Source organism: Sphaeramia orbicularis, chromosome 3, assembly GCF_902148855.1.
Source record: "Sphaeramia orbicularis chromosome 3, fSphaOr1.1, whole genome shotgun sequence".
NCBI lineage: Eukaryota > Metazoa > Chordata > Actinopteri > Kurtiformes > Apogonidae > Sphaeramia > Sphaeramia orbicularis.
This window is the reverse complement of record NC_043959.1, coordinates 57023108-57048657: the sequence shown is the minus strand read 5'-3', so window position 1 is coordinate 57048657 and position 25550 is coordinate 57023108. Positions and strand designations below refer to the sequence as shown.

At 35.7% G+C, this 25550-nt stretch overlaps 1 protein-coding gene across 4 annotated transcripts in view; it reads left to right on the top strand.

The window, feature by feature from the left end:
• The window catches only part of pcdh9 (protocadherin 9), a 406959-nt gene that overhangs the window by 196392 nt on the left and 185017 nt on the right, over window positions 1-25550 (top strand). For 3 of the 4 annotated variants that reach the window (XM_030122700.1, XM_030122699.1, XM_030122704.1), the window contains one exon: window positions 2331-2532. In XM_030122700.1, the coding sequence (XP_029978560.1) occupies window positions 2331-2532 (202 nt within the window). The remainder of the gene's footprint in view (window positions 1-2330; window positions 2533-25550) is intronic. The other variant, XM_030122701.1, reaches the window with a different exon arrangement.

Sequence of the window (25550 nt, the reverse complement as noted above, 5' to 3'; positions counted from 1 at the left end):
TCCAAGTTGTGTGTAATGTGACAAACATGTGCCCTAGAAGCTACTCAGTTAGTTGGATCAGAGCTGATTTGTGAAGCCATTTTATTGTTGTGAATTGCATGGTTATTTCTGTAAAACCAAACAAAAAACAAAAAAACACACACAAACACACACACAAACACATCTAAGTGTCAGCGTTGTTAGTTTGACACCACACTAACAACCAGATGACTATCTTGCCTAAGGCCAACTTATTTGGCATCACTAGGAAAGAAGGCACCGTTAGCTATTGTTAATTAAGTGCAGAAACACCAAACATGTCAGATCTTTAAGGCTACTTCACACTAGGTGAAACTGCTCTGCCTAATCAGTATATTTTAGCTGCCACACAAACAAAGGAGAGGTCTCTTCCCCCCATTATACCATCTTCATTTGAAATGTCACGTCTGATATCTGTCTCTTTATAATGACTAACGGTGACATTTATCCACATTCCTACATGAGACCTTTACATTTAACAGTACTTCATTCTAAACTTTCTATCTATCTATCTATCTATCTATCTATCTATCTATCTATCTATCTATCTATCTATCTATCTATCTATCTATCTATCTATCTATCTATCTATCTATCTATCTATCTATCTATCTATCTATCTATCTATCTATCTATCTATCTATCTATCTATCAATTTCTCTCTCTCTCTCTGTCCATCTATCTATCTATCTATCTATCTATCTATCTATCTATCTATCTATCTATCTATCTATCTATCTATCTATCTATCTATCTATCTATCTATCTATCTATCTATCTATCTATCTATCTATTTCTCTCTATCTATCAATTTCTCTCTATCTATCTATCTATCTATCTATCTATCTATCTATCTATCTATCTATCTATCTATCTATCTATCTATCTATCTATCAATTTCTCTCTCTCTCTCTGTCCATCTATCTATCTATCTATCTATCTATCTATCTATCTATCTATCTATCTATCTATCTATCTATCTATCTATCTATCTATCTATCTATCTATCTATCCATCCATCCATCCATCCATCCATCCATCCATCCATCCATCCATCCATCCATCCATCCATCCATCCATCCATCCATCCATCCATCCATCCATCCATCCATTGAATAAATAAATAAATAAATAACATGCAGAATACACACATGCAATATGGGCCAAGATTGAAGCCAGAATTTTGTCTCCTGTTGTTGGAAGTCTCCCAACCCCCCAGCCCTCTCATACCCATTTATTCCTCCCTTTATTCCCCCTTTTTGTTTAATTGAATGTTGCATGCTTTTGGAGCAGTTCTAAAATATATAATGAGGTCATTTGCATTAGACTGCAGATTGGGTGACCTTTGCTTTTGCCAATAATTACTGTAAAACCCGTCTCTGTCTGTCATCACCAAGGATGTGGCAGGGACCTCTCTGTGCTCACGAAAGGTTAGCTGGAGGCTTGGTCTGGACTTATGAAAAAGCCTGAGGAAAATGTCATTAGAGCAAGGGGAAAAGACACTCAGAATTAACAATTGGAAATTCAATCAGGATGGCTTTAAGGATGGTGTGTGTGTGTATGTGTGTGTGCTCGCGTGTCCGTGTGCTTCATTATCTGCAACAGTAAGGCTGTAAGACATATCCCAGAAACACTTGTGGGTGAGGAAATTCCTCTGCTGAGTAAAAGTGCAAAATGTGGGAAGGAGGACACCCTGGGGGCGGCTTCTGTTAACTTCACACACCACTTTGACTTTGCCAACACCCAAACAGACTGACAACACAAACTAAACAATCAGGCTGGAAATGAACCTGCAAGCCTGACAAACAGGGTCTACTGCAACCAGTGTAGGGATTTTAACCCTCTCATTCATTGTGCCTACATTAATTGCAATGAAAGGCACAACTGTTCACCTTGCCGAGTTTTTGTTACAATGCATGACGTTTAATTTGCATGGTGTTATTATTGGTTGTCATTGTGCAGTGAAACGTGACTGTATTTACCATGTGTTAACTCCCCTTCCCATCAATAACTTGGCCAAAGTCAATATAAACCTTTAATTCTATAATCATTCCCAGCCCTCTAAAAATAATCCATCATTGCCTCTCTCATTTGCAAATGTTGCATTGTCCTGATATTATCTTAAATCTTATGGCTGCTTATTCAACACTGTATTTGTCTGAGTTTGAGCCGAGGAAAAACTCAAACGGTGCAGTGTGCCAAGCACCAAATAAGAGTTCAGCTCAGTCTAAACTACTGTGAAAAGGAAAAGAAATGAGGGGGCAGAGCAGAGCACTAACATCAGAGGCTCTGTTTTGTGCTCTTGGTTCTAGTCGCAGCGGCGCGTCACGTTTCACCTGCCGGATGGCTCCCAGGAGAGCTGCAGTGACAGCGGTTTGGGGGACCACGAGCCTGTAGGCAGTGGCTCCCTCCTCACACAACCTCTCCCTCTGGTGCAGGCGCAGGATGATTTCTATGAGCAGGCCTCCCCCGATAAGAGGACCGAAGCTGATGGCAACTCTGATCCCAACTCTGGTGAGTTGTAATGTGTCTCATGGCGGTCCCTTTTCTTTTGATATGCATGCACTTTCTTTAGTCCGTCTTTTGCAAACTGTGTTTAAAGCACCACAAGCACAAAAATACCAACAGCTGCAAAATGTTCAAAGTGATTTATTTCAGCGTTTCTTCTCACACATTATACTTTATAAATTTGCTGGCTTATTATATGAAAGACAGTGAAGGATAAACACACTTTGTTCTATTTTTGCATGTAAAAAATGAAGTCAATGGGCCTCATGCATGAATGTTTTCACTTATATTTGTTCTTGCACAAAGCAATGACAGGAAAATAAGAACAACTTGTATACGGGATTCATAAAACATACGGTGATTGCCAAATTTCTTGTTACCCATATGAATATATTGATGATTTGTGTTTGATCTTGAAGTGTATATGGGTGCTGTACAATTTGGCAGCCAGATAAACTCATATAGGAGCAGCAGATTGAAGAGCCTCCGACACAAAATAAAAAGCCACGACAATTTGACAGGTAACGCTAAACTCAGACACAAGAAGAAAAACTATCTATATATGTATATATTTAAACAAAAACAAAAAAAAGGAAAATGCCATCCAAGGGCAGGAAAGAAGACTGAAACTTTACTTTAATTAAGTTTTTTTTTCCTGATAAGAATCATCATATTATTTTCAAGTTTCAAGCATTGAGGTCACATTGTAAAGCATGTGAGAGATCATAAGTGTAATTAAGTAAAAGTCTGTTTACAGAAGAAAGAATGTAAAAAAGATATATTAAAAAAGTGTTGTTTTGCAGGTGTCTTGAGGATACGGTGAATGAATTGATCAGGCACTGGATGTCGCTGTTTGATACATAGGATTATACTGATATATAGATGATATTTTATTTTACTTTAATGTTTTCCGAAATTTCCTGATTAGTCTTTGGCTAGGTTCAGGAAAAGATTGTAGTTTAGATTCAGAAGTCTGTGGAGTTATGATTAAAAAGCTATGCACTTGGGTGTAAATACTCTATCAGAGAGAATTAGTCTTGGCTAAAAAAAAAAAAAAAATCTGCATGCAAAATTATATGCATGCTATTAACCCATAAAGACCTAGTGCTACTCTAGTGGCAGATCCCATATATTTTTTCCTCTTAATTCAACCTTTCTGAAGTGATTTATAACCATGAATTACAATATTATCATCTGGGTTTTACATTGTTTCAGTAAAAATCATGTATTTTCCTTGATTTAATTCACTGATCATGTAGATATTTATAAAAAATCTGATTCAAATTGAGGATTATTATATCAGAAACAGAGAAAACTGAAGAAAAGAGTGACTTTTTCAGTAAAACATATCATTAATTGATATATTTTATATTGATTAATTGAATGACGGTGTTTCCATGGTAACTACAGAGCCTCTAAACGTCCATATGGGTCATATCTGATGACCATGAAAGATGACAAACTGTATTTTACACCAATTATTTACATGTATTGACAGAATTAGCGGATCAACAGGTGTTAATCATTTTAAATCAGTAGATATTTCTAGTCGCTGGTGGATGTTTGGGTCTTTATGGGTTAAATATATGTTATTTGTAAAAGAGTTTTTGGTTTTTTTTGACAATTGGCCTTTAAAGGGAAATAGTGCGATGGATTATCTTTGATCTAGCACTCAAATCTAGCGCTTTGAGTATGCGTTCATAGAAAAGCGCTATATAAATCAAATCCATTATTATTGTTATTATTATTATTATTATTATTATTTACTGCTGACTGTGTTCCTCTAGTTAAGGTCAAATCTGTGTCTACACATGTTTCACGCATCGCCCCTGTTGTTTCAGATTCTGTTTCAGAGAATGAGTCGACAAATAGTCATAAAAAAATAACAACAGCCTTTATAAATGATTCAATGTACCACATATCATTTAATTTAGAGTCATTTGATTGCTCAAGTAGGTTTCTAGTGGATACATGAGCAGGTCATTCATTTCTCAGTTAATCATCCAGACTTGTTCATTCCTCCCAGGAGCAAACCTGGGTCTCCCATAGGCTCCTCACCTATTTGTGAAACTCATTTGATTTATTTAGAGATGATTTCCCAGTTGGAAGTCTTGGTGCTTAGCTGAAGATGTTAAATTTCCACTATTTCTGGTGGGAATGTACATCTCCGACCCAGTTTTCTCATTTTATCATTAAGAGGTGAAGCATGTACGGAGATCAAGCACATTGCCCCAAGGTCGATGCCATCTTGCCTGCTGAGTACGTAGCAGGCAGCACTGCAGAAAAACAAGAGTAAACTGTGAGGACACGTTTTACTCTGACTTAGTACTGTGTAATGTAGGAGGTACACAGAGATACGCACAGAAGAATGATCTGCAACTACGAGTGAGCATGGCTGAATGATGCGATAATGGAGACAAATATGTATATAAGTTAAATTTGGTTCATTGCATTCTACAAACAGTGGAAAAAATGTTTTCTGACCTATAGGTACATCCACATTCTACCTGCGTGCAAGCACCAGCAACTTTTATATACACTATAAAAAAATAACATGTTGTTTCAGCTTTAGTTACCTTAAATTTTCACATCACATGAACAAACATGTCGTTCCGTTAACACACTGTACATCATGTTGTCTCAATGAAATATCTCTTGTTGTGTGTACCTCTATTTTTGTTTTTTGGATACAGATTGTTAGTTAGTTGAACTCTTAGGGTAGTTGTTTAACCCTTTCATGTATAGTGGTCACTACAGTGGACAGCTGTTCAACAGTGTTCTCTTGTATATTCATGGATTTTGTTGTTTTAGTTCCATATCAGCCAACAGAGTGGACATTTATGCATCATCTCATAAACTGCAATTCATACCAATACTGTAACTTTGCTGTTCTAGATAAACCTGATCTGCTTTCATCTAGTGTAAAAAAAAAAAACAAAAAAACAAAAAAACAAGCTAATTGCTATTGCTGTTTTTTTTTTTAACAAAAAGTTTGTTTTTTTGCATTTTATCTCCATGAAGTGAGTAATAACTAATATTATAGTATGTTAAAATGTGAGAAAACATCAGATTAGCAGCATTAAAAATGTTTTTGTTTCATAGTTTTTACACAGTATGTCAGTAAATACATCTTTCTTTGCATCTAAAATTAAACACATGGTGTCCAGCTGAGTGGATATTTTTGTAACTCCATGAAAAATCGGTTCCTAAAACAAATTCAGTCACATTGTTTGTTTTTCATGCCTAGAGAGGAATAAAAACACTCAGAAAAAAAATATATATACAGATTAAGGCTCTCACAATTAATGCATGAAAGGGTTAAACTTAAATATTTAATTGAGCTGAATTAAAAATGTAAATGTGTAGACATCAGTTTACTACTTGGGTTGACTCAGACCTGTTATTTCATCTCATCAGTCATGGCTGGTGTTGGGATCGAACCCGAGACCTTCTTGTTATGAGGCGACTACTTTTTTTCCCGAATTATTTTTGTTAAACAAAATGAATGCATTATGTGTGTTATGAAATGTATTCCCAGCTTCGAAACAAGAGCGACGATAAGTTCACGACCGGAAAAGGCTCCTAATAATTGTCTGTGATGCATTTGGACGCAGGGTTTAACTCCACCCCCTCTCCTAAACTGTCACTGAAGTTAATTTGACAGAATTGATTAAATTAGTTTGACTAGGATTGTGAAGTAAAGATTTGAGACATTTTTAACTTGTATTTTTGTGTTATCACATCAAGTGAAGTAATCAGTTGTTCTAACACAGAATACTACAGTCACAGAAAAAATTATTAGACCATCAAAAGTCATCAGAAACAGTGGTTATGCAATCAAGTACTAACTCCTGTGTGTATCATGTGACTAAAACAGACAGAAAAGAAAACATGGAATGTCTAAAAGCTCTGTTTTTGTCAGTACAATGCCATAGATATTGTAAGAACTGAAGTCATTTGGTTATTATCAAGAAAACATGGAAAATGGATAGATATCATCTGTTAAATTAAACTACTATGAGCTATTTTTGTTGCTATCATTATATTTGTCCAAACAAATGTACCTTTAGTTGTGCCAGGCATTAAAATGAACAAGAAATTGAAGAAAACAAGGGTGGTCTAATATTTTTTTTTTTTCTGCGACTATATGCTAGAACAACAAATGGGCCAAATAGTTTTTTACAGTGTGGGTAAACTAAATAACACAGTATGTTTTATAGAATCATCACTACTACTATTACTGTTACTAATGATAAAAAAATAAATTAAAAAAAAAAATAATAATAATAATAATAATAATGCATTGGTTTTATATAGCGCTTTTCTAAGTACTCAAAGACGCTTTACAATAAACAGCCAAGGGACAAACATACAACATACGGGTAAACAAATACAGAGTTAATACTAAATGGCAATCAAAGAACAAATACAGAGACAAATATGGACCTCCGTCAAGGCTGATCAGTGGCCCCCCCCCGTGGGCCCCCCCACGCCAAGGAGGTTATGTTTTTGCCAGGGTTTGTCTGTCTGTCTGTCTGTTTGTCTGTCTGTTTGTCTGTCTGTTAGTGTGCAACATAACTCAAAAAGTTATGGACAGATTTTGAAGAAATTTTCTGTTCTGTGCCCCCGCCCCCCCATATGGCATATGTCAACTAGAAGCACTCGGAGAGCGCAGACCTCCGCCAAGGCTGATCAGTGCCCCCCCCCCCCCCCCCCCCCTCCCCCCGTGGGCCCCCCCCACCCCCAATCACCACCAAAATTTAATCATTTCTTCCTTATCCCATTTCCAACAAACCCTGAAAATTTCATCAAAATCTGTCCATAACTTTTGAGTTATGTTGCACACTAACGGACAGACAAACAAACCCTGGCCAAAACATAACCTCCTTGGCGGAGGTAATAAGCTTCCTAGACTAAACATATCTATACTCTAATGTCTGATACTATATCCTCCTGAGACCCAGTAAGTAAAAGTTTTGTCTTTTTTACATTAAATAATTGAAGCGATTGGAAACATCATGACGTAACAGTTTGTTCAGTTCCATTTTTTAGTTTAAATTTGTAAGTAAAGCTGTAAATATCTTGTCCCCTGTAGAGGACAAAAATGCATTGCTGGGTCTCAGGAGGATATTATTAACACCCGCAAGAAGTAACGTAAGTGTCTGCCTTAGTGTCTTCACTGTCATCCATACTCCACCAGGCACAAAACTGAAGAAAAAATATAAAACCTAATGACTGATAACATGTCATGATTTGCAGAGATGACACAAATACAATATATTCACTGTAAAAGTTGATAATTAAAAAGAAATCCAGATCAAATCTATGCATTGCAGTGTCAGAGCTGTAATTAAAAGTTTATGCTGTTGATATGGATCGGCTCGTCTTATGACAGTCACTTTCACTTGTCAAAATCTAAATTAAAAGTCTATAAAGGACATCATTAGAAGTGTGAAGAATTACAAAGTGAATAAATCACAAATATATCACAATATGTCAGACTGAACTATGACGTCTTGAAGACTTTATATGTTTGCAAGGAGAACGCAAGTGATATAAACCTGCAAACTTTTTTACATTACCTGTCTTTTGTGTATTTTTCAACATAAGGCGTCATGTATATCTCTTTAAAATAGCACTCACTGTCTTGTGAGTGTTGTTTACTTATTGACTGTGAAAAATAACAGTGGTTCTTGACCTACTGCTTGTCAGGATAATGATTTTATGTCCTGTTCATGACGTATGTGGTGAGCGGCGGCGATACTTCCAAACATATGCGCTCCTCACATGCAGGTTAACTCATCTTTAGTAAACTTCTGTCAAAACCACACGCTTTGTAGCTTGTTGATGAGGATGGAGAATATCTGGAACATATTTCACATTATTATGTCCTAGGTTGAGGGGTAAAGCGCCTTCCAACAATACTGAAAATAACTCCACTAGGTACAGCATTTTAAATGAGGTCTTTGTTCAGTTTTTGACACTGATACCGTTGCTTCTTTTAGATGAATGAAAAGGCTTTAAAAAAGAACAGCTTTAAAATCAACATTGAAGTAATCTGTGTAATCCTCATTTTTGTGCAGAGTTTAAGAGACAGATGAAAGTTTCCTTTAAATGAGATTGGTCTGTTTTATTTCCAATAAATGCTTAATTGATGATTAAATCCCTGCACTTACATAGCCAACATTAAAGTCTATATAAAAAGGATTTCTAAATCTAAAAGCAATTTTCGACTAGCTTTTTTTTTTTTGTCCCCACAGAGAACGGTAGCAGTTCAGTTAGAGTGTTGATCTTAATGAATTTCTGAAAACAAAAATATATTAGCAAGACATTGAATAGTCAAAGCATTCAATTCACCGCTGCGCATAAGTGCTCTTCATGCTTTTATGGATTTTTAATTTTTTTTTTTTAGAAAGAATACTTGCAAAGTCTCGCCTGATATTTTAAGAACAGAACATTTTGACACTGAACACGTGCAACGTATGTCACATTTCGCACGTGTCAACATAATTTCGGGTCTTGCTGACCACTTGCACCTCTGATCTGTAGATTGTTTTTTAAAAAATGATCTTAATAATGAGCCTTTATGTAATACAGGGAAGTGGTTAGGTCTATGCGTAGGATGTGTCTTTCATCTGACTGAGCAAACGTACACAGTGTGGGAGTTGTGAATGTCTGATGTATTTCTTTTTTATCATTGGAGTAGTAGAAAGAAATGTTTTATGCATTTGTAAGTTGAAGACATTCTTAAAGCTTAACATAAAAGAAAAAAAAAAAAAAAAATTCAGTACAACAGTCAACAAGAAAGCTGTTGCACGAAATATCGCTGAAGAAAACAGACGTATGATAATCATGAACACTGTTTCAGTTACTTTTCACGGGAGTATAGGATGCAGATTTACTTAATGCAATTATTGATCCTGAGTTAACCATGTTTTCAAGCAGCTGTTCAACAAAAGCTTTTACTCCTACTTTTATATTTAGGAGAACATTAGCTGTCGGTGTGCTGTAGAAAACTGAAACGGTTGGAACTTGGTTTATTTATCTCTCAAACCAAGACATTCAATTCAAGAATAATATTTCCTTTTTAGATTAAACAAATGACATCCAAAATTTAGACGGAATGTTAACCATTATCAGCTAATCACCACCATCACCAGTATCCTTCCTTTTCTTCTGTTTTTTTTTTTTTTTTCCTTGAATTTGTCATAGGAATAGAATAGAATCTTTAGAATACAATCGGTAACACTTTACTTGAAGGTCTAGTTTATAATGCATGAAGCGCACATTCATAAGACATTATAAAGCATTATAAAAGTCATTACAACAGTTTATGATCATGTACAACAACTTATACCAAGATTAATAAAGTATTATAAGTGTAGACATAATGTATTATAAATTCAGCTTTCATAATGTTTTATACATCCATACCAAAGAAGCGGGAAGGAATTTATTTTTTTAGGTAGGGAAGTTTTGTTAGGTTTTGTCACTGGTCCCTATAACCATCTATTTTAGGGATTTCCTATTTATTAAAAAAAAAAAAAAGTATGTGTTTGAATTAACAAAGATTTAGAGCTGCCACATAAGTTTTTATTTATGTACAAAGCAGCATGTAACACTTCTATTTACTGACTCTGTTCTTTTAATGTTTTGTTTTTGCAAAATAAAGAGTTATTAAGAACACTATGATGTATAATTTTGGACTTACACTTTACTCAGAGCCAGTAGATACTGCTCATACATCATCATACTTGTGTTATAATATCATTCAATTGCTAATAATCTTATACAGTGTTGTCACTTTATTAAAAGCTCTTAAAGTCATCCTGTAAATTATTATTGATGTTTCTAAGGCATTATTCAGTTTCAGAAACTACATGTCAGAGCAGTTCTCTGTGTCTTTATAACTGGCTACAGTTATGATGGTTAGGATGTGTTCTGTAACTGAGGACTGGAGATTCTTCCTACAAACACTGTTGTCACTTTGGTATGCATGTATAAAACATTATGGAAGCAGAATTTATAATACATTAGGCCTACACTTATAATACTTTATTAACCTTGGTATAAGTTGTTGTACATGATCATAAACTGTTGTAATGACTTTTATAAAGCATTATAATGTCTTCTAAATGTGTGTAACAGAGTTAAGGTATATCGTGTAGGATTCCACTTGCCATTGCTGACTTGTTGTGCTAATTCCAATTTTATTTTGGGGACATGAACCCCACACCCCTTCAAACTGGGGTCATGCACCCCAGGAGATAGCAGCAGTTTTGTCTTTCTTTCCTGGTGAGTGCACGCATGTTGGTCCTGTCTTTATTTTACATTTTTTTGTTTTCTTTATGTCATATTTGCGTGGGTGTTGTGTGCCATTGTGTTGGTGTCATGATTGGCTTTCGGTTGAGTATGTCTTTTTTTTTAATTGCAATGTTTTTTGTGTGTGTTCGTGGAGTTAGCTAACTGTGATTTTTATTTTTTATTTTTTTTATTTTTAGCCCAAGACGGACTGCGGGTTTTTCATTTGACGTATGTGTTTTTTTTGTATGTGTGCCAGGTATGTATTTTGTTTGCTTTGTATTTACAATGTTGGTTAAAAAAGATAGCAGCAGTTTTGTCTTTTTTCCTGCCCAAGACGGACTGCGGGTTTTTCATTTGACGTATGTTTTTTTTGTATGTGTGCCAGAATAAACTAGTGAACAAGGAAAAAAAGGATTGTGTAGAAAGAACTCTTTGGCAACGCATGTGTACAGCCGCTACATGTGCACTTAATGCATTATAAACTAGACCTTCAAGTAAAGTGTTACCATACAATCTTTTTTGTCACATGACAATATCAGTGAAATGGGAGCTGTGACAGGCCTCGATTGTGCAAAAAAAACAGGTGTAAATAAAATAGAAAATAAAAATGGACATCTCAAATATAAAAAATAGTAAAAATGACAATAGAGACAAAAAAGAATACAATATATGTAGGAAAGCTCTTATGAAAACTCACCTTAAAACCACATAGTACATAGTCTTTTGCATCTGTGCTCTGAAAATGATAAATACCAATAGCTGTATAGGTGTGTGTCCATAAAATGTCATGTGAATTTAACTTTTCAAAAGTCGCGTAAAGGGAAATGCAGAAATATGTCAGTTTCCCTGAACTGATTTGAAGCTATTAAAACTCTTAATCTAGATTATGTTGTGCGGCCATCAGGTGGCGCTGGAGGCATTGATACACATTGCTACAATAAAAAGAGTAGAAGAAGCAGAGTGTTCTGTTGTTGTTTTCCATTCAAGATGGCTGAGATGTCTTTTTTCACAAACAGGACTCAGAAATAATTATGTTTCCTAATCAGTGGATGCAACCTGTTATATCAGACATGTTTTCACATTTTAATTTAATACAAAGATGTAGCAAACAGCTGATCAGTCATATGATGCAGAATTTATTTGCAGTTAATTATTGGCAAAAACCACCTTGAGCACCTTTTTTTTTTGTTATTTCCATGCACATTTTCTCAAAATATTAAAATGTGCATGATTGAATAGAATATTGTATCTGCACGCAGTTCTATTCTATTCTATTCTATTCTATTCTATTCTGTACGTTAATGAAAAGGCATCTGTTGGAGAGTGTCTGTCATTTGTTCTGTAATAGCAAATGGGCAAAAACCCATTAAATTCCATTAAAGAACACGACATTGCAAGGCCTTGTGCACACAAAGAAATCTCACTCAGACACTGAAAAGAAGAGTTATAGAAGGAAGGAATGAAAAGAATGAAACAAATAAAACGAATGAGTTGATCTGAAGTGGAGGTACTTCTGCAGGAGGCAAACAGCTAAAACATTGTCAGTAGTGGATCCAAAATGACAATCAGTTAATCACATAATCACATCAATACCATATGAAAAATGGTCATACATCTGATGGAGTTAAAATGGCCTGATCTCAAATCTGATGAAAAGATACACATAGATTATACATTCTGGCTCCTGTCCTCTATAAGTTCTCAAATGTGTCTGCATGAATAAAGCTCCATTTCCCAGCTGTTGTCTCCGTGCTCCCTGCTGTAGGTTGTAAAGCAGCACGTCTTCTGTGTCTACACACATCCTGTGTGTTTTGAAGGTGCAGGTGGTGGCTCAAAGGTGGGGACTCATGATGATGGATGCCTGTCAATATGTGACATGCCAACCACTTGTCAAAAGCCCAGGATGGAGAGTACCTGCTCCTGTTTATCTCATGTATAGGGTTATTTAACAAGGAAAGAAACACTGCAATCAATGAGCCGGCCCACAGACTGGAGTCATCCTAAAACTGATATATACAATTAAAATGTCAAAGCTGTGCATCATTCACATGCATGAAGAAATAATAAGAAAGACAATATTGATGAATAAAAACAGTATTTGTCTTTGTTCCTCGAGATCTGAAAAACATTGGTGAAATTAAGGATCATTACAGTGTTAGCAAAATTTAAATTTATTTAAAGACCTGAAGGGAAAAATGGAAAATTATAAAATGTCAATGATTATCTAAAACTTTTACAAATGCTTGATATAAAATCGTTTAAAATGAATCCTTGAATTAATGAAATGATAGGCATTCATGTGTATGTGTGCTCTTGAGTGTACACAGCTTTTGTTCTTACAATGAGGCATTTTCCAAGGTTGTATCATGTGAACAGTGAATGAATTCTATTGCTTTTGAGCCTAAAAAGCCCTTCTGTCATTATATTTTGCTCTGTATTTGGACTCCAAATTATTTGCCATCGTGGCCACAGAAAGATGAGATAAAAACATATAAAAACTGAAAAAAAACCCACACACACATAGCGTGTGTGTGTGTGTGTGTGTGTGTGTGTGTGTATGTGTGTGTGTATATATATGTATAAAATATCATTGCAGCCAAATAAGGTACAGGCAAGTCATCAGCTCTAATTTAAGTTTCAATGGAAAAAAAAGCAAATAGACAAAAAAAAACAACAACAATAACAATTAAATATATGTAGGTATGTAGGTGGCATTTCCAATATTGAGTAGCTATGGTGAATGACATTACCGCAGTAGGATTACATTCTAAATCTGAGCTATGCTGTAGAATATTATATTTAAACTACAGCGAAAGAGAAGGAGGCAACGTAGGAGATGGGCCGTGCGACTGCTGAATGAAAATAGAATAACCGACAGGGTATATACTAATCAAATAGAGGCACAATTTTGTTAAATTATGTGGGTTTATAAATGTGCATAACCACACAGGGTTTTCAGGAGCAAACAGTAACAGATAAGAACAAAAGTGAAAAAAGTAATGAACGAAAACAAATCAACTATATACGGTGGAACCACACAACATTTGTTGCTGTATAGTCCTGGCATCACATGATCATAAATTGGCCAACCAGGAGGCGGTGTCTGCGTTGCCGTGCCCCGTAGTTACAATCTGGAAGAAGTGCATGTCATGGCTGTGCGGGCTAAGGCGGGGCTGTCCGAAGTGACAGCGTAGGTAGTGACGGGTGACATCCACGCGACTTTGGGGTTTAAAGGGTTAATGTACAACTGGTTTATATGAGTTTCCTGTTAGCCTTGTTTACAGGCAGGGTTTTGGTTTTAGTTTGTCAGTATCAGGGCCTTGGGAGGTTCAGACTTTTACTTCACCTTGTGTGTTCACGAGTATGTGGGCAACAACTCGAAATTGAAGTGTCTATCACTTATAATGTCATTCTTTTACTGTAAAAAGCAAATCAAATAAACATAGGAGAAAATGAACTGTCTCTGACTCAGAAAGTCTTGGAGGGCCATTGAAGATCCCACTGTAATTATAGAGCGCAGTTATTCTGACAGATTCTTTAGAAAAGCAGAAAAACATACAAATGAAAAGAACCACCAACCTATTCACACATTGATGAGCATATATCTATGAGACATAACATACTTTTATCGCTTATGCCGCAGCCCAAAATTTTTCAGCTGATTAATGGGCTGTTGAAGTCTGATTGTTCGTGAAGTCCCTCGACTACAAACAGACTGAAACACCTCATAGCGGGAGAGTGAACGGAATAAACGGCGCGTGGTGAGATAGAAAGGGAATGTTTATTTATAAAACATTTAAAATAACCATTATTGACTTCAGCGCTACATTAATGATTAAAAACCTTTGTATACAACAACTACAGAGCACAAAGACATAAAGATCAATCAAACACACACACAAACACATGCCCAGGAAGTCAAAGGCCAATAGAAATTGTCTGTGAGATGAAATTTGAATGAAACTTGAACTGTGCACAACTGATATAATGAGCGTGTTTTGCAATAACCCTTACGCTTCAATCTAGATTATGAAACATCCGACAGCTTCTAAGAGGTCAAATAGGAGCAAAAACAAACATAAATATGATAAGTCAGCCGTGTGGACTACAAGTGAATCTTAATATCATTACTGACTTACCCTGAGACAATGTGAAGAGCCTACACACTGACTGATGAGGTCAGCGAGTCATGCCAACAGAGTTACATTTACATGATACTCATATCCCAGTGTTTTTCTTCAACCGTATTTATTGAACGCACCAATAGATTCTGTCTGATGTTGAATAATTAGTTGTTTTTCCTATTTCAAAATTAACTACATTTACCTGTTTACTGAAACAAAATCTGATGCAAGCAACATGACATTTATAGCAACACACGCTTGTGATGATACTTCTCAAGCATACGTCTTTGAAAATGAAAATATAGGATGTTTGGTGAATTGGAATTAGACACAGAAGTCTTGACTAATGCTGCTTTTCCGCTGTCAGTATCAGTCTGACTCGCCTCAACTTGGCACAGCAGCTTTTCCGCCACGGCTGGTCGCCATGGTGACACAGTGTAGACTACTATGACGTTGTTTTCTGTGTGACTGGCAATGCAACAATGGAGGGGGACAAAATTTAAGCCATAAAAACCCAAAACAGCAACTGGCGACCAAACTCATCTACTGATATAAAATGTTTAATACCTGTTGATCCACTAATCTTATCAATACATGTAAAAAAAAAATACAGTTTCTCATCTTTTCATGGCCCATTTGGACATTCAGAGGTTCCATAGTTACCGTGGAAACACTGTCATCTTCTACAACATTGATTCACCAGTAAAACCCATGGAGTTGGACCAATGACAGTGGATGGAGATGCTTATTTTTGTGTTCAGTTATTGATATATTTGCTTAAAAATTCACTTTTTTCAGCTATGTGTTTTAACATAATGACCCTCAACTTTAACCCTGTCATGCATGAATTAGCAGATTTTTTTCTGACTATTTTTATTCCTCTTTAGGCATGAAAAAAACAATGTGAATTTTTTTATGAGCCTATTTTTCATGAAGTTACAAAAATGTCCACTCAGCAGGACACCATGTGTTTCATTTTTGAAGCGACACACTGTGTGAAAACTATGAAAAAAAAACATTTTTAATGCTGCTAGTCTGACATTCTCTCACATTTTAACATACTATAATACTAGCTATTACACACTCAGATAATAAGCAAAAAAACAACATGATTTTGTTTTCTAAAACAAACTGTTAATTACAGTCTAATAACAATTAGCAATTGATTTATACTCAAATATGTTAGTGGAGATGAGGTTTATCAAGAACAGGAAAGTTACAGTAATGGGATGAATGTCAGTGTATGCATGAGTGTCCACTGTGTTAACTGATATGGAACTAAAACAACAAAACCCATGAAATAACAAGAGAACAGCTGAAGAAGAACTGTCCACTGGAGTGACCAGTATGCATGAAAGGGTTAATCTGAGCCTCCTTGAACATGTACATGATCACTACAAGTGAATCTTAATATCATTACTGACTTACCCTGAGAGACAATGTGAAGAGCCTACACACTGACTGATGAGGTCAGCTAAATTAAATACAGGAAAATACATGATTTTCACAGAAAAAATACAAAATACGGAAAATAATATAATAAATGGTGATAAATCATTTAAGAAAGGTTAAATCAAGAGGAAAATTCCTTTTGGAACTGCCACGAAAAATAGCACTGGTCTTCATGGGTTAAAATATATGTTTTAATTGTGTTAAGAGCAGGGTTCCCACACATCCTGGAAAACCTGGAAAATGATCGACCAATTTTCCAGTCATGGAAAACATATGGAAAATGAGAAAAAAGGTCAAATGTCCTGGAAACGGTTTAGTTATCCTGGAAAATTATTTATCCTCCCCCTGCCTTGTGACTTAGTGTGCCTAAATTGAGATGAAACAAAAGATGTTTTTTTTTCAATGATTTATTGAAAATATACAAATATTTTTAGAGGAAGTGCAGGAAAGAAAGTAAGAGAGAAGATAAAGTTGAGTTGGGAATTGTCCAGTTGAACATTGTAACTCCAGTTTGTCATGTTAATGAAGTGCTACGCTTTAATCTGTGGGTGTGTTTGCATTATTCTATCATACTGTACATTTGTCATAGTTATTTTTCATAGATAAATTATAGCCATAGACGGCAGAGCAAATGTCAACAAACAATCTGAGCAAATCTAAATTACAAATGTAGAAAAGAACACTTCCAAAGAATGAGGAGGACAGGGGAATGGATTATTGTATGACGTGATAACTTGTTTCTGTAGCGGCTGAAAATGTCCTGGAAAATAATTTCAGGGAAAGAGCGGGAACCCTGAAGATTTATCAGGCAAGAATATAGCTGCTTAGATTTTGAAAGTGTGGTCGATTTATTAACATAGAGCTGATCTGAAAATTTGCTTGGATGGTTGAAAACCAGGGTGTCAAACTCCGGTCCTCGGGGGCTGGTATCCTGCATGTTTTACATATTTCCCTCTTCCATCACACCTGGAAGCCATTCCATCATTATCAGGCTTGTGCAGAGCATGATGATGAGCTGATCATTAATTGAACCAGGTGTGCTGGAAGAGGAAAACGTCTAAAACATGCAGGATACCAGCCCTCAAGGACCGGAGTTTGACATCCGTGGTTTAAAACATTTACTGCTAGCTTCCACATCGCACCATGAGTACAAACGTAAGAAGCGGCACAGCAACAATATTTAATCTGCATGATTTTACGTCATCACTTTGACTTGCTTGGAAATTCTGCACAAGATATAGTATGTGATAGACCAGGGGTGTCAAACTAATTTTAGTTCAGTTCCACATTCAGCTAAATTTGATCTGAAGTGGGCTGAATCAGTAAAATAATAACATAATAATATATAAATAATGTCAACTCCAAACTTTTTTCTGTGTTTTAGAGCAAAAAAAAGTAATTTTATATTATGAAAATGTTTACATCTACAAACTATCCTTTCAAAAGATGTGAATAACATGAACAAACTGAAAAAATAAGTGTAATTTTAAGACTATTGTAACCCTGAAATACTGCTTGTCTTGGCTGTGGGTAAGGCGGGTTACAATGGTATTCTTGGTGATGATGTGTTTTGTTGTCTTCCGTGCTAATAATCACTAAACGGCAGGACAGTTTTACCATGCTTTATTGTCAGCAGCTCAGGGCAACATACGCTGCTCGCGCTCCATCACGGACAACTCTCGTGTCATGCCAAAACAGGTCGTACTACAAACAGTAGGCAGGAACCAAAATATTAAGAAAGGCAAGAAGAAACATAATAAAAGAATATATAATATAAACTGATAAATGAAATAATATGTAAATTACAACATAAACAAATGTCAAAATAATAAACAAGAATTAATGATTTGGAAATAAAATAATATTCTAATTAAATGTTACACTATTATGCCTCAGTTTATCATTTACACATGTACATTATAACTTACAGATCACAGTGGATCTACAAATGCACAAAAACATTTAGTAACAGGCAGAATCTTGTTAAAATTGTACTTACTTCTCTTAAAACATTTCAGGTTGTTCATATTTGTTCAGCTTATTCACTTTTTTTTTTTTTTTTTCAAAATTATACTTTGTTTTAGTGTAAATACATGCAAATATTTACATTTACAAAGAGAAACATTTGGAGTTGTCATTATTTATATGTTATTATGATAGTATTTGACTGATCTGACCCACTTGAGATTAACCCTTTTGTGTATAGTGGTCACTACAGTGGACAGCTGTTCAACGGTGTTCTCTTGTATATCCATGGATTTTGTGGTTTTAGTTTCATATCAGCCAACAGAGTGGACGTTTATGCATCATCACATACACTGTAATTCATACCAATACTGTAACTTTGCTTATTCTAGATAAAGCTGATCTGCTCTCATGTTTGAGTGTAAAAAAAAAAGCTCATTGTTATTAGATTGTAATTAACAGGGGGTTTTTTTGTTAGGTTTTTTTTTTTTTTAGCAAAACGTTATTTTTTGCATATTATCTCCATGAAGTGAGTAATAACTAGTATTATAGTATGTTAAAATGTGAGAAAACATCAGATTAGCAGCATTAAAAAGGTTTTTATTTCATAGTTTTCACACAGTATGTCAGTAAATACATCTTTCTTTGCATCTAAAATGAAATGCATGGTGTCCAGCTGAGTGGATATTTTTGTAACTCCATGAAAAACAGGTTCATTAAAAAAAATTCAATCACATTGTTTGTTTGTTTTTCATGCCTAAAGAGGAATAAAAACACTCAGGAAAAAAAAAAAAAAAAAAGATTAAGGCTCTAATAATTCATGCATGAAAGGGTTAAATTGGTCTGAATGTGGAACCTGAACTAAACGGATTGTTAATATCTTCAGTGTCATTTTTGCATTTCACAAATTCATCCCAAGGGCCGGACTGGACCCTTTGGTGGGCTGGATTGGGCCCCCGGGCCACATGTTTGACACCTGTGTGACTGTGGTGGTCCCTGCTGTCATGAAAAAAGCTGTTTGGTTCCATCCATTGAAAAAGCAGCTTTAAATTATTGGCAGTTTGTTATCTGGCACAGGCTGTTGTAGTATTTGAAGCCATGAATGCTAATGTTCGAACCTGTTAAAATGTTGTATTGGTCACTGGGTCGGTCCCAGGTGTATACAAGAAAACCTGACTGAACTGTACGTCACCCTGTGAGCATGGAAGTGTGAGAAGAAACTACAACCTAAATAAAACTTTAATGCATCCTAAGAAATGGATGACACTTAGAGTAGAGCTGAGACATTGTACCAACAAGTTTGAGATGTGCAATGAGACTGTTATGATCCATCATTTTAAATATTCATTTCAAACTATTTATAGTTGTTTGAACATCGTGGAGCGTTTGTATGAAAACAATAGCTGCTTATCACAGGAAATTGAGAAGCCAGCATCAGCAACAATTATTATCGTTACCATACTGGGAAACAAATGAAAAAAAAAAAAAAAAAAAGTGACTGATGCTGGTTTTTATATCATTTGGGACATATAATCTTCCCACTCACTCATAATTAAATCCCATTTAAGGTGAGTTGGAGATGAGTCAGCACACTGTATCTCCACACCTAATACCTCACAACCTTCTTTTCTTTTTTTTTTTTTTTTTTTTTGCATGCGTACTATCTTTGGACAATTTCAAGCCAATCAACACTATTCTACAACACTTCTGTAGGGTTTCTAACTTGTGAACTCACTGTTATCACCTGCTGTTATAGGCAGATCATGTGTTATTTAAACCGTTTTTAGGAGAGTTATGGCAAATTACTACTACAAACTATTACGAACTACTTCTAATGTCACTCAGGCTACATTCAGACAGCAGGTCTTAATGCCCAATTCAGATTTTTTGGTGAAATCCAATTTTTTTTGTGTTCGTTCATATTACATATTAACCCTGTCATGCATGAATTATGAGAACCTTAATCAAGATGTTTTTATTCCTGAGTGTTTTTATTTCTCTTTAGGCATGAAAAAAACAATGTGATTGATTTTTTTTTTTTTTTTTTTTTTTATGAACCTATTTTTCATGGAGTTACAAAAATTGTCCACTCAGCTGGACACCATGTGTTTAATTTTTGAAGCAAAGAAACATGCATTTACTGTCATACTGTGTGAAAACTAGGAAAAAAATTTGTTTTAATGCCGCTAATTTGATGTTTTCTCACATTTTAACATAAACATTTTAACTATAATAGTTATAGTCATTACTCACTCAAATAACATGCAAAAAACAAAGCACAACAACTTAAAAAAAAAACAAAAAAACTTGTTAATTACAGTATAATAACAGTTAGCAATTGATTTACACTAAAATATGTAGCTACAGATCAGGTTTCTCAAGAACTGCAAAGTTACAATAATGGTATGAATGTCAGTGTATTATGGGATGGTGCGTAAGTATCCACTGTGTTGGCTGATATAAAACTAAAACAACAAAATCCATGATTATACAAGAGAACAGCTGGAGAAGAACTGTCCACTGGAGTGACCACTGTGCATGAAAGGGTTAAATACAACTTCTATCAGTTTTGAGTTTGAACTGAATTTGACCCGACATGCGCAAAAGAGGTCCTGATGTAATACATGACCACGCAGGCACGCACTGTGTTTATGGAAGTAACACTCCTGGGACGCAGAATTGTGTTGTTTGTTGCATTTCAATGACATAAAGGTCGGATAAATGCAACCTGGCCGTTCAGACTGAAGTTTCATTGCAAAATATCAGATATGTATTGGATTTAGGACCACATATGAAAGTACTTTGGGTCAGATTTGAAAAAAATTAGATTTGTGCTGTTCAAACTGTCTTTAACAGATCAGATACAGGTCACTAGGGATGGGAAGATTATCCGATGTTGATCGATACGCCGACATGTGTGTGCAAGATTCAAGTGCACCGGTAGAGAAGCAGCGAGTGAATGAAAAGTTTGGAATGATATTGCGATGCATACTGAATGTTTGTATTGATAAAATTCGATCCGCTCAATGGAATATATTTTTACTTGCATTTAAAAGTGTTACAGTTTATTTGGGCAAAGTTTTTCTTTTCTGTAGATCCATGTCAACGTGTGCCGTGCATTCGCAGATGTGTACACTGTACACGACAGTATGAGCTCTGTGGATGCACTGTGGCACGAGCACCAGCAGTGAATATTTAACATGTACTTTTTACTATATCAACTGTATTGAATACTACCGTACATACCGGAGATACTTCCTTAAACAGTCACATACGTATCTAACAGTGCATCCCAGAATACCTTGCGCAGGTGTCTCTTAAAGTGACAGAACCTTTTTCTGTTTTACCTACATGACAAATACATTACATTACAAATGGATTCGGTGAGGGAGCAGGAAGTAGAGTGTTAAACCTAACTTTAGTCCTAACTTTTTCACCTGATTGTATTTGAGGGACGTGTTCTGAAATTGCACAAAAGCCACTTTGTGAAAAATCATGGTCTTATTTGATGAATAAATAATCAAGCTCATTGCACTGAATATTTTTTTTTACCGGAATGAATTTGTTGAATCAGAATGTGCGTGATTTGGGTGTGAATCACATCGTGTCGTATTGTATCGTATGTAGAGATGGGAATCAAGAACTGGTTCTTTTTGAGAACTGGTTCCCAGTAGCTTGATTCCTTGGAATCGTTTGCCTGCCTGCTTAACGATTCTGCTTATTAATTCCGCCCTAGTTGCGCATGCACAATGACGTCACGCGTACACTTCATTGTTTTGGTCAGAACGTAGCCAACATGATGTTGAGGCAGAAACGGTCTAAACAGATGACACCAGGTCCACTTAGTTGGAACACTTGCAAAGCTTCCATGTCTTCAAAAGGGTGGAAGCCCTCCAATATGTTCAAACATTTGTCCACAGCATGTGAATCATTTACAGGAATGTCATGTATTTGGTATGCTACTTAGCGGCGCTTGTGAATGTAGCAGCAGAGTGAACGCCAGGCCCAGTTCTGGTTCCGGTGCGGGCAACAAATGTCGTACCCAAATACAAGTTTCTGAAGGTAGGGGAAAGGAAATGAGGTGCACAACAACAGTTCCATGTAGTAGAAATGCGGCAATAGAGGAATTAGTAAAGCGTCTTAAGTTTCGCTTTCACTGCATGTCGCCGCCGCCGTCCCCCGCCCCCCTGAACCGGGCCATGCATCATCTGTTATTATTATTTGTACAAACTGTACATGGTATATTTTCTGTGCAGAGATGGAAATATAAAAGACAGTTAATGCAAACACACCCGTTTGTACTCTTTTATTCCCTCACCCAATGGGAATCGATAAGAGAATCGATAAGGAATCGGATCGATAAGCAAAATCGATAATGGAATCAGAATCGTTAAATCCTTAACGATTCCCATCCCTAATCATATGCCACACACGTATCTTCAATATATCAGATCAGAGATGCTGTATTGAGATGCATATCGTATCGGCCTTACAACTAAGATTCCCAACCCTACAGGTCACATATGGACAAAAAATTGGAGTGGGCCGCAGTCTGAACGTAGCCTTAGTAATGGTATCTTCTGGTTCAGTGAGTTATTGATGGAAACAACAGTGTATTATATTGTCACGTTGCAAAACTAAACAATACTAAAGGTTGAAAATTTCCATCTATTGTTTATTCAAGTACTATTTGAAAGTAGTAGTGTATCAGTGGAAATGTTTGAAGATGAGTGATGTTAACAGGAACATGGTTCACCAAAATGGTTGGTTGCACTATTTACAAGAACACAAGTGTCTGACAGGAACAGAGGAGGAAGCAGAGGGGGAGAAGGGGTGAGTGGACAGGGCGCTTGTTGAAATAGCACAATGTGACTGGGACAGGGTAGTTGTTAAGGAGCTTGGTGGAAATGGGGTTGGGGAAGGGGGTGGGGGGGTGGTGTACTCAAATGCAAGATTGTTATGTTCTCTACCATGAAAATGGAACCACTTTAGCCATTAATCATTGATGGACAGGGGATGATGGATAACTCCCTTGTTGTGCTATTCTGCTCCATTCCATTCTGCTCTGCTTTGTCTGATACATCAGAGCATCTTTAACTCAAAAGCTTTCATATCAAAAAACAAATTACTCTCAAATTTGAGTCTAAGTCTGCCAAAAAACCCTAAAGCAAAACAACACAAACAAACGAAAAAAAACTGAACACTGTGTCATTTTAACTGTGAAATATCATGCATGCACGTTGGAATTAAGTAATATCATTATTCATTTAATTTCTCCATAATTTGGCTATTTATCTTATCACAATATTAGGAAAATATGCTGTAGGCAGGCAAGTTCGTCACAGTGCCATGTTTGTATAACTGTTAATGCCAAATTTTTGGTGCTGTATTTCCCAGGCGTCCCAACTGTTCTCAGTGGCAAAGATGAGTGGCAGCTTCAGCGTTGGTTTTTTTTTTTTTTTTTACCCCAGTTTTTTTTTATTTTTTTTATTTTGCAATCATCATCCCTGATTTACTGAAAACACTGTATTTTGGAGCCTGTCCTGTTAAAAGCACACTCTTAAGTGCAAACTGCTTATCACAACCCACAGTTATGTACCAAACCCAACCTTTACCCTGGTATCGTCACAGCCTGAATCCAACAGTGACTTTGTATATTTTAATGGTGTCTGGTGTATTTTGTAGCATTGTGTCTCATGCTGGTAGAGGGGTTAATTCAGTGTTTTTCAACCTTGGGGCCGGGACCCCACATGGGGTCATCTGGAATTCAACCCCCAATTTTTTTTTTTTTTTTTCAAATACCAATTTCCATGTATGAGTTTCAATTTTGTATCATATTTGATACATCGGTCTCAATGCTCAAATATTATTATTTTTGAACAAACAAAAACATAATACACCACAAACATGTCTAACAAATTGGTAATTCCTTTTCAAAATTGGTAAAGTTCTGCCTCCTTCCTCATTAATGACAGTCTTATAGTGTCACTGGAAAGACCTCTGGTGAACGAATTCCTCCCCCCGATGGATTACCCTGGTCAACAACAAATTTATTGTTGAAGTTTTTTGAGCTGATTTAGGATAATTTTGGTGTGCTGAATCCAAAAATCACACTAATTTTGCTCAATCAGGTCAACTTTCTGAACTATGCTACATATTGGCTTTTGAACATTTTTGCTTACATTTATGGGCATTTTCACATCATATGATACAAAATTCTTTCATATTTCTTGCAATAAACGAGTTCTGAAGATTTTATTTTTGCCAATTTATGATTTATTTAATGTTTTTTTTTTTTTAATATTACAGGTGAATGAAATGGCTTTGACTAGAAGATCTTGCAAAAATAAGCCTGACGTATTCTGCAACATCTGCGGTGAATACACCATTGTACCTAACAGGAATCAAGTGATAAAATGATTTTTTTTTCTCTTAAAACCTATTTTGGGTGAGAACTATATAAAAAATCAACTGATAAAGTCACAAAAGTGTAATCAATTTTGTGAGAAGATCAAATTTTTCAAAATCAAATTAGCAAAAAAACCTGACTTGATTGAGAAAAACAGATGTCATTTTTGGATTTAGCGGTGCAAAATGGTCCTAATTCAGTTGAAAAAACCTAGACAACTTGCAAAAAACATGTTTTTGTAACCCAGTCTTATTTGTGTAATGCATGTATCTAATTGTATACATCAGGTTTTTTAAGAAAAAAAATATCACACTGATCATGTAGAGGGCTTCAAAACTCATGTATCAAATGACATGTTTGGCGTTATAGGGTTAAAATGGATGAATTCCTCTTTGTTCCGTTTTATAACAGATGATGCCATGTGTTGAAGTGAATTATTGTCTGATATGTTTGAATCAGATTTGCTAAAAGAGCAGATCAGACAAAAAACATAAACTTCACCGCTTTTCATTCTTTTGACTCTTCACCTCTTTAGTGTAAATCTTTGAATATCACAGACTATACCTGAATTCAGTGTAGATAAATGTCCAATTCACAGAAGGTTTGAAAGATCCTACTACTGCCTTTGTTGAAAATGTAAAGAAAACTAGTCTTTATATACAACAGAAGCCAAGAGAGTGGTTGTAACTCTCACACTCACAGCAGGGGGGATTGATTTACTGGAAGCCCAACACTGCAGGCTCAGTATCTAACAAACACAAGAATGAACC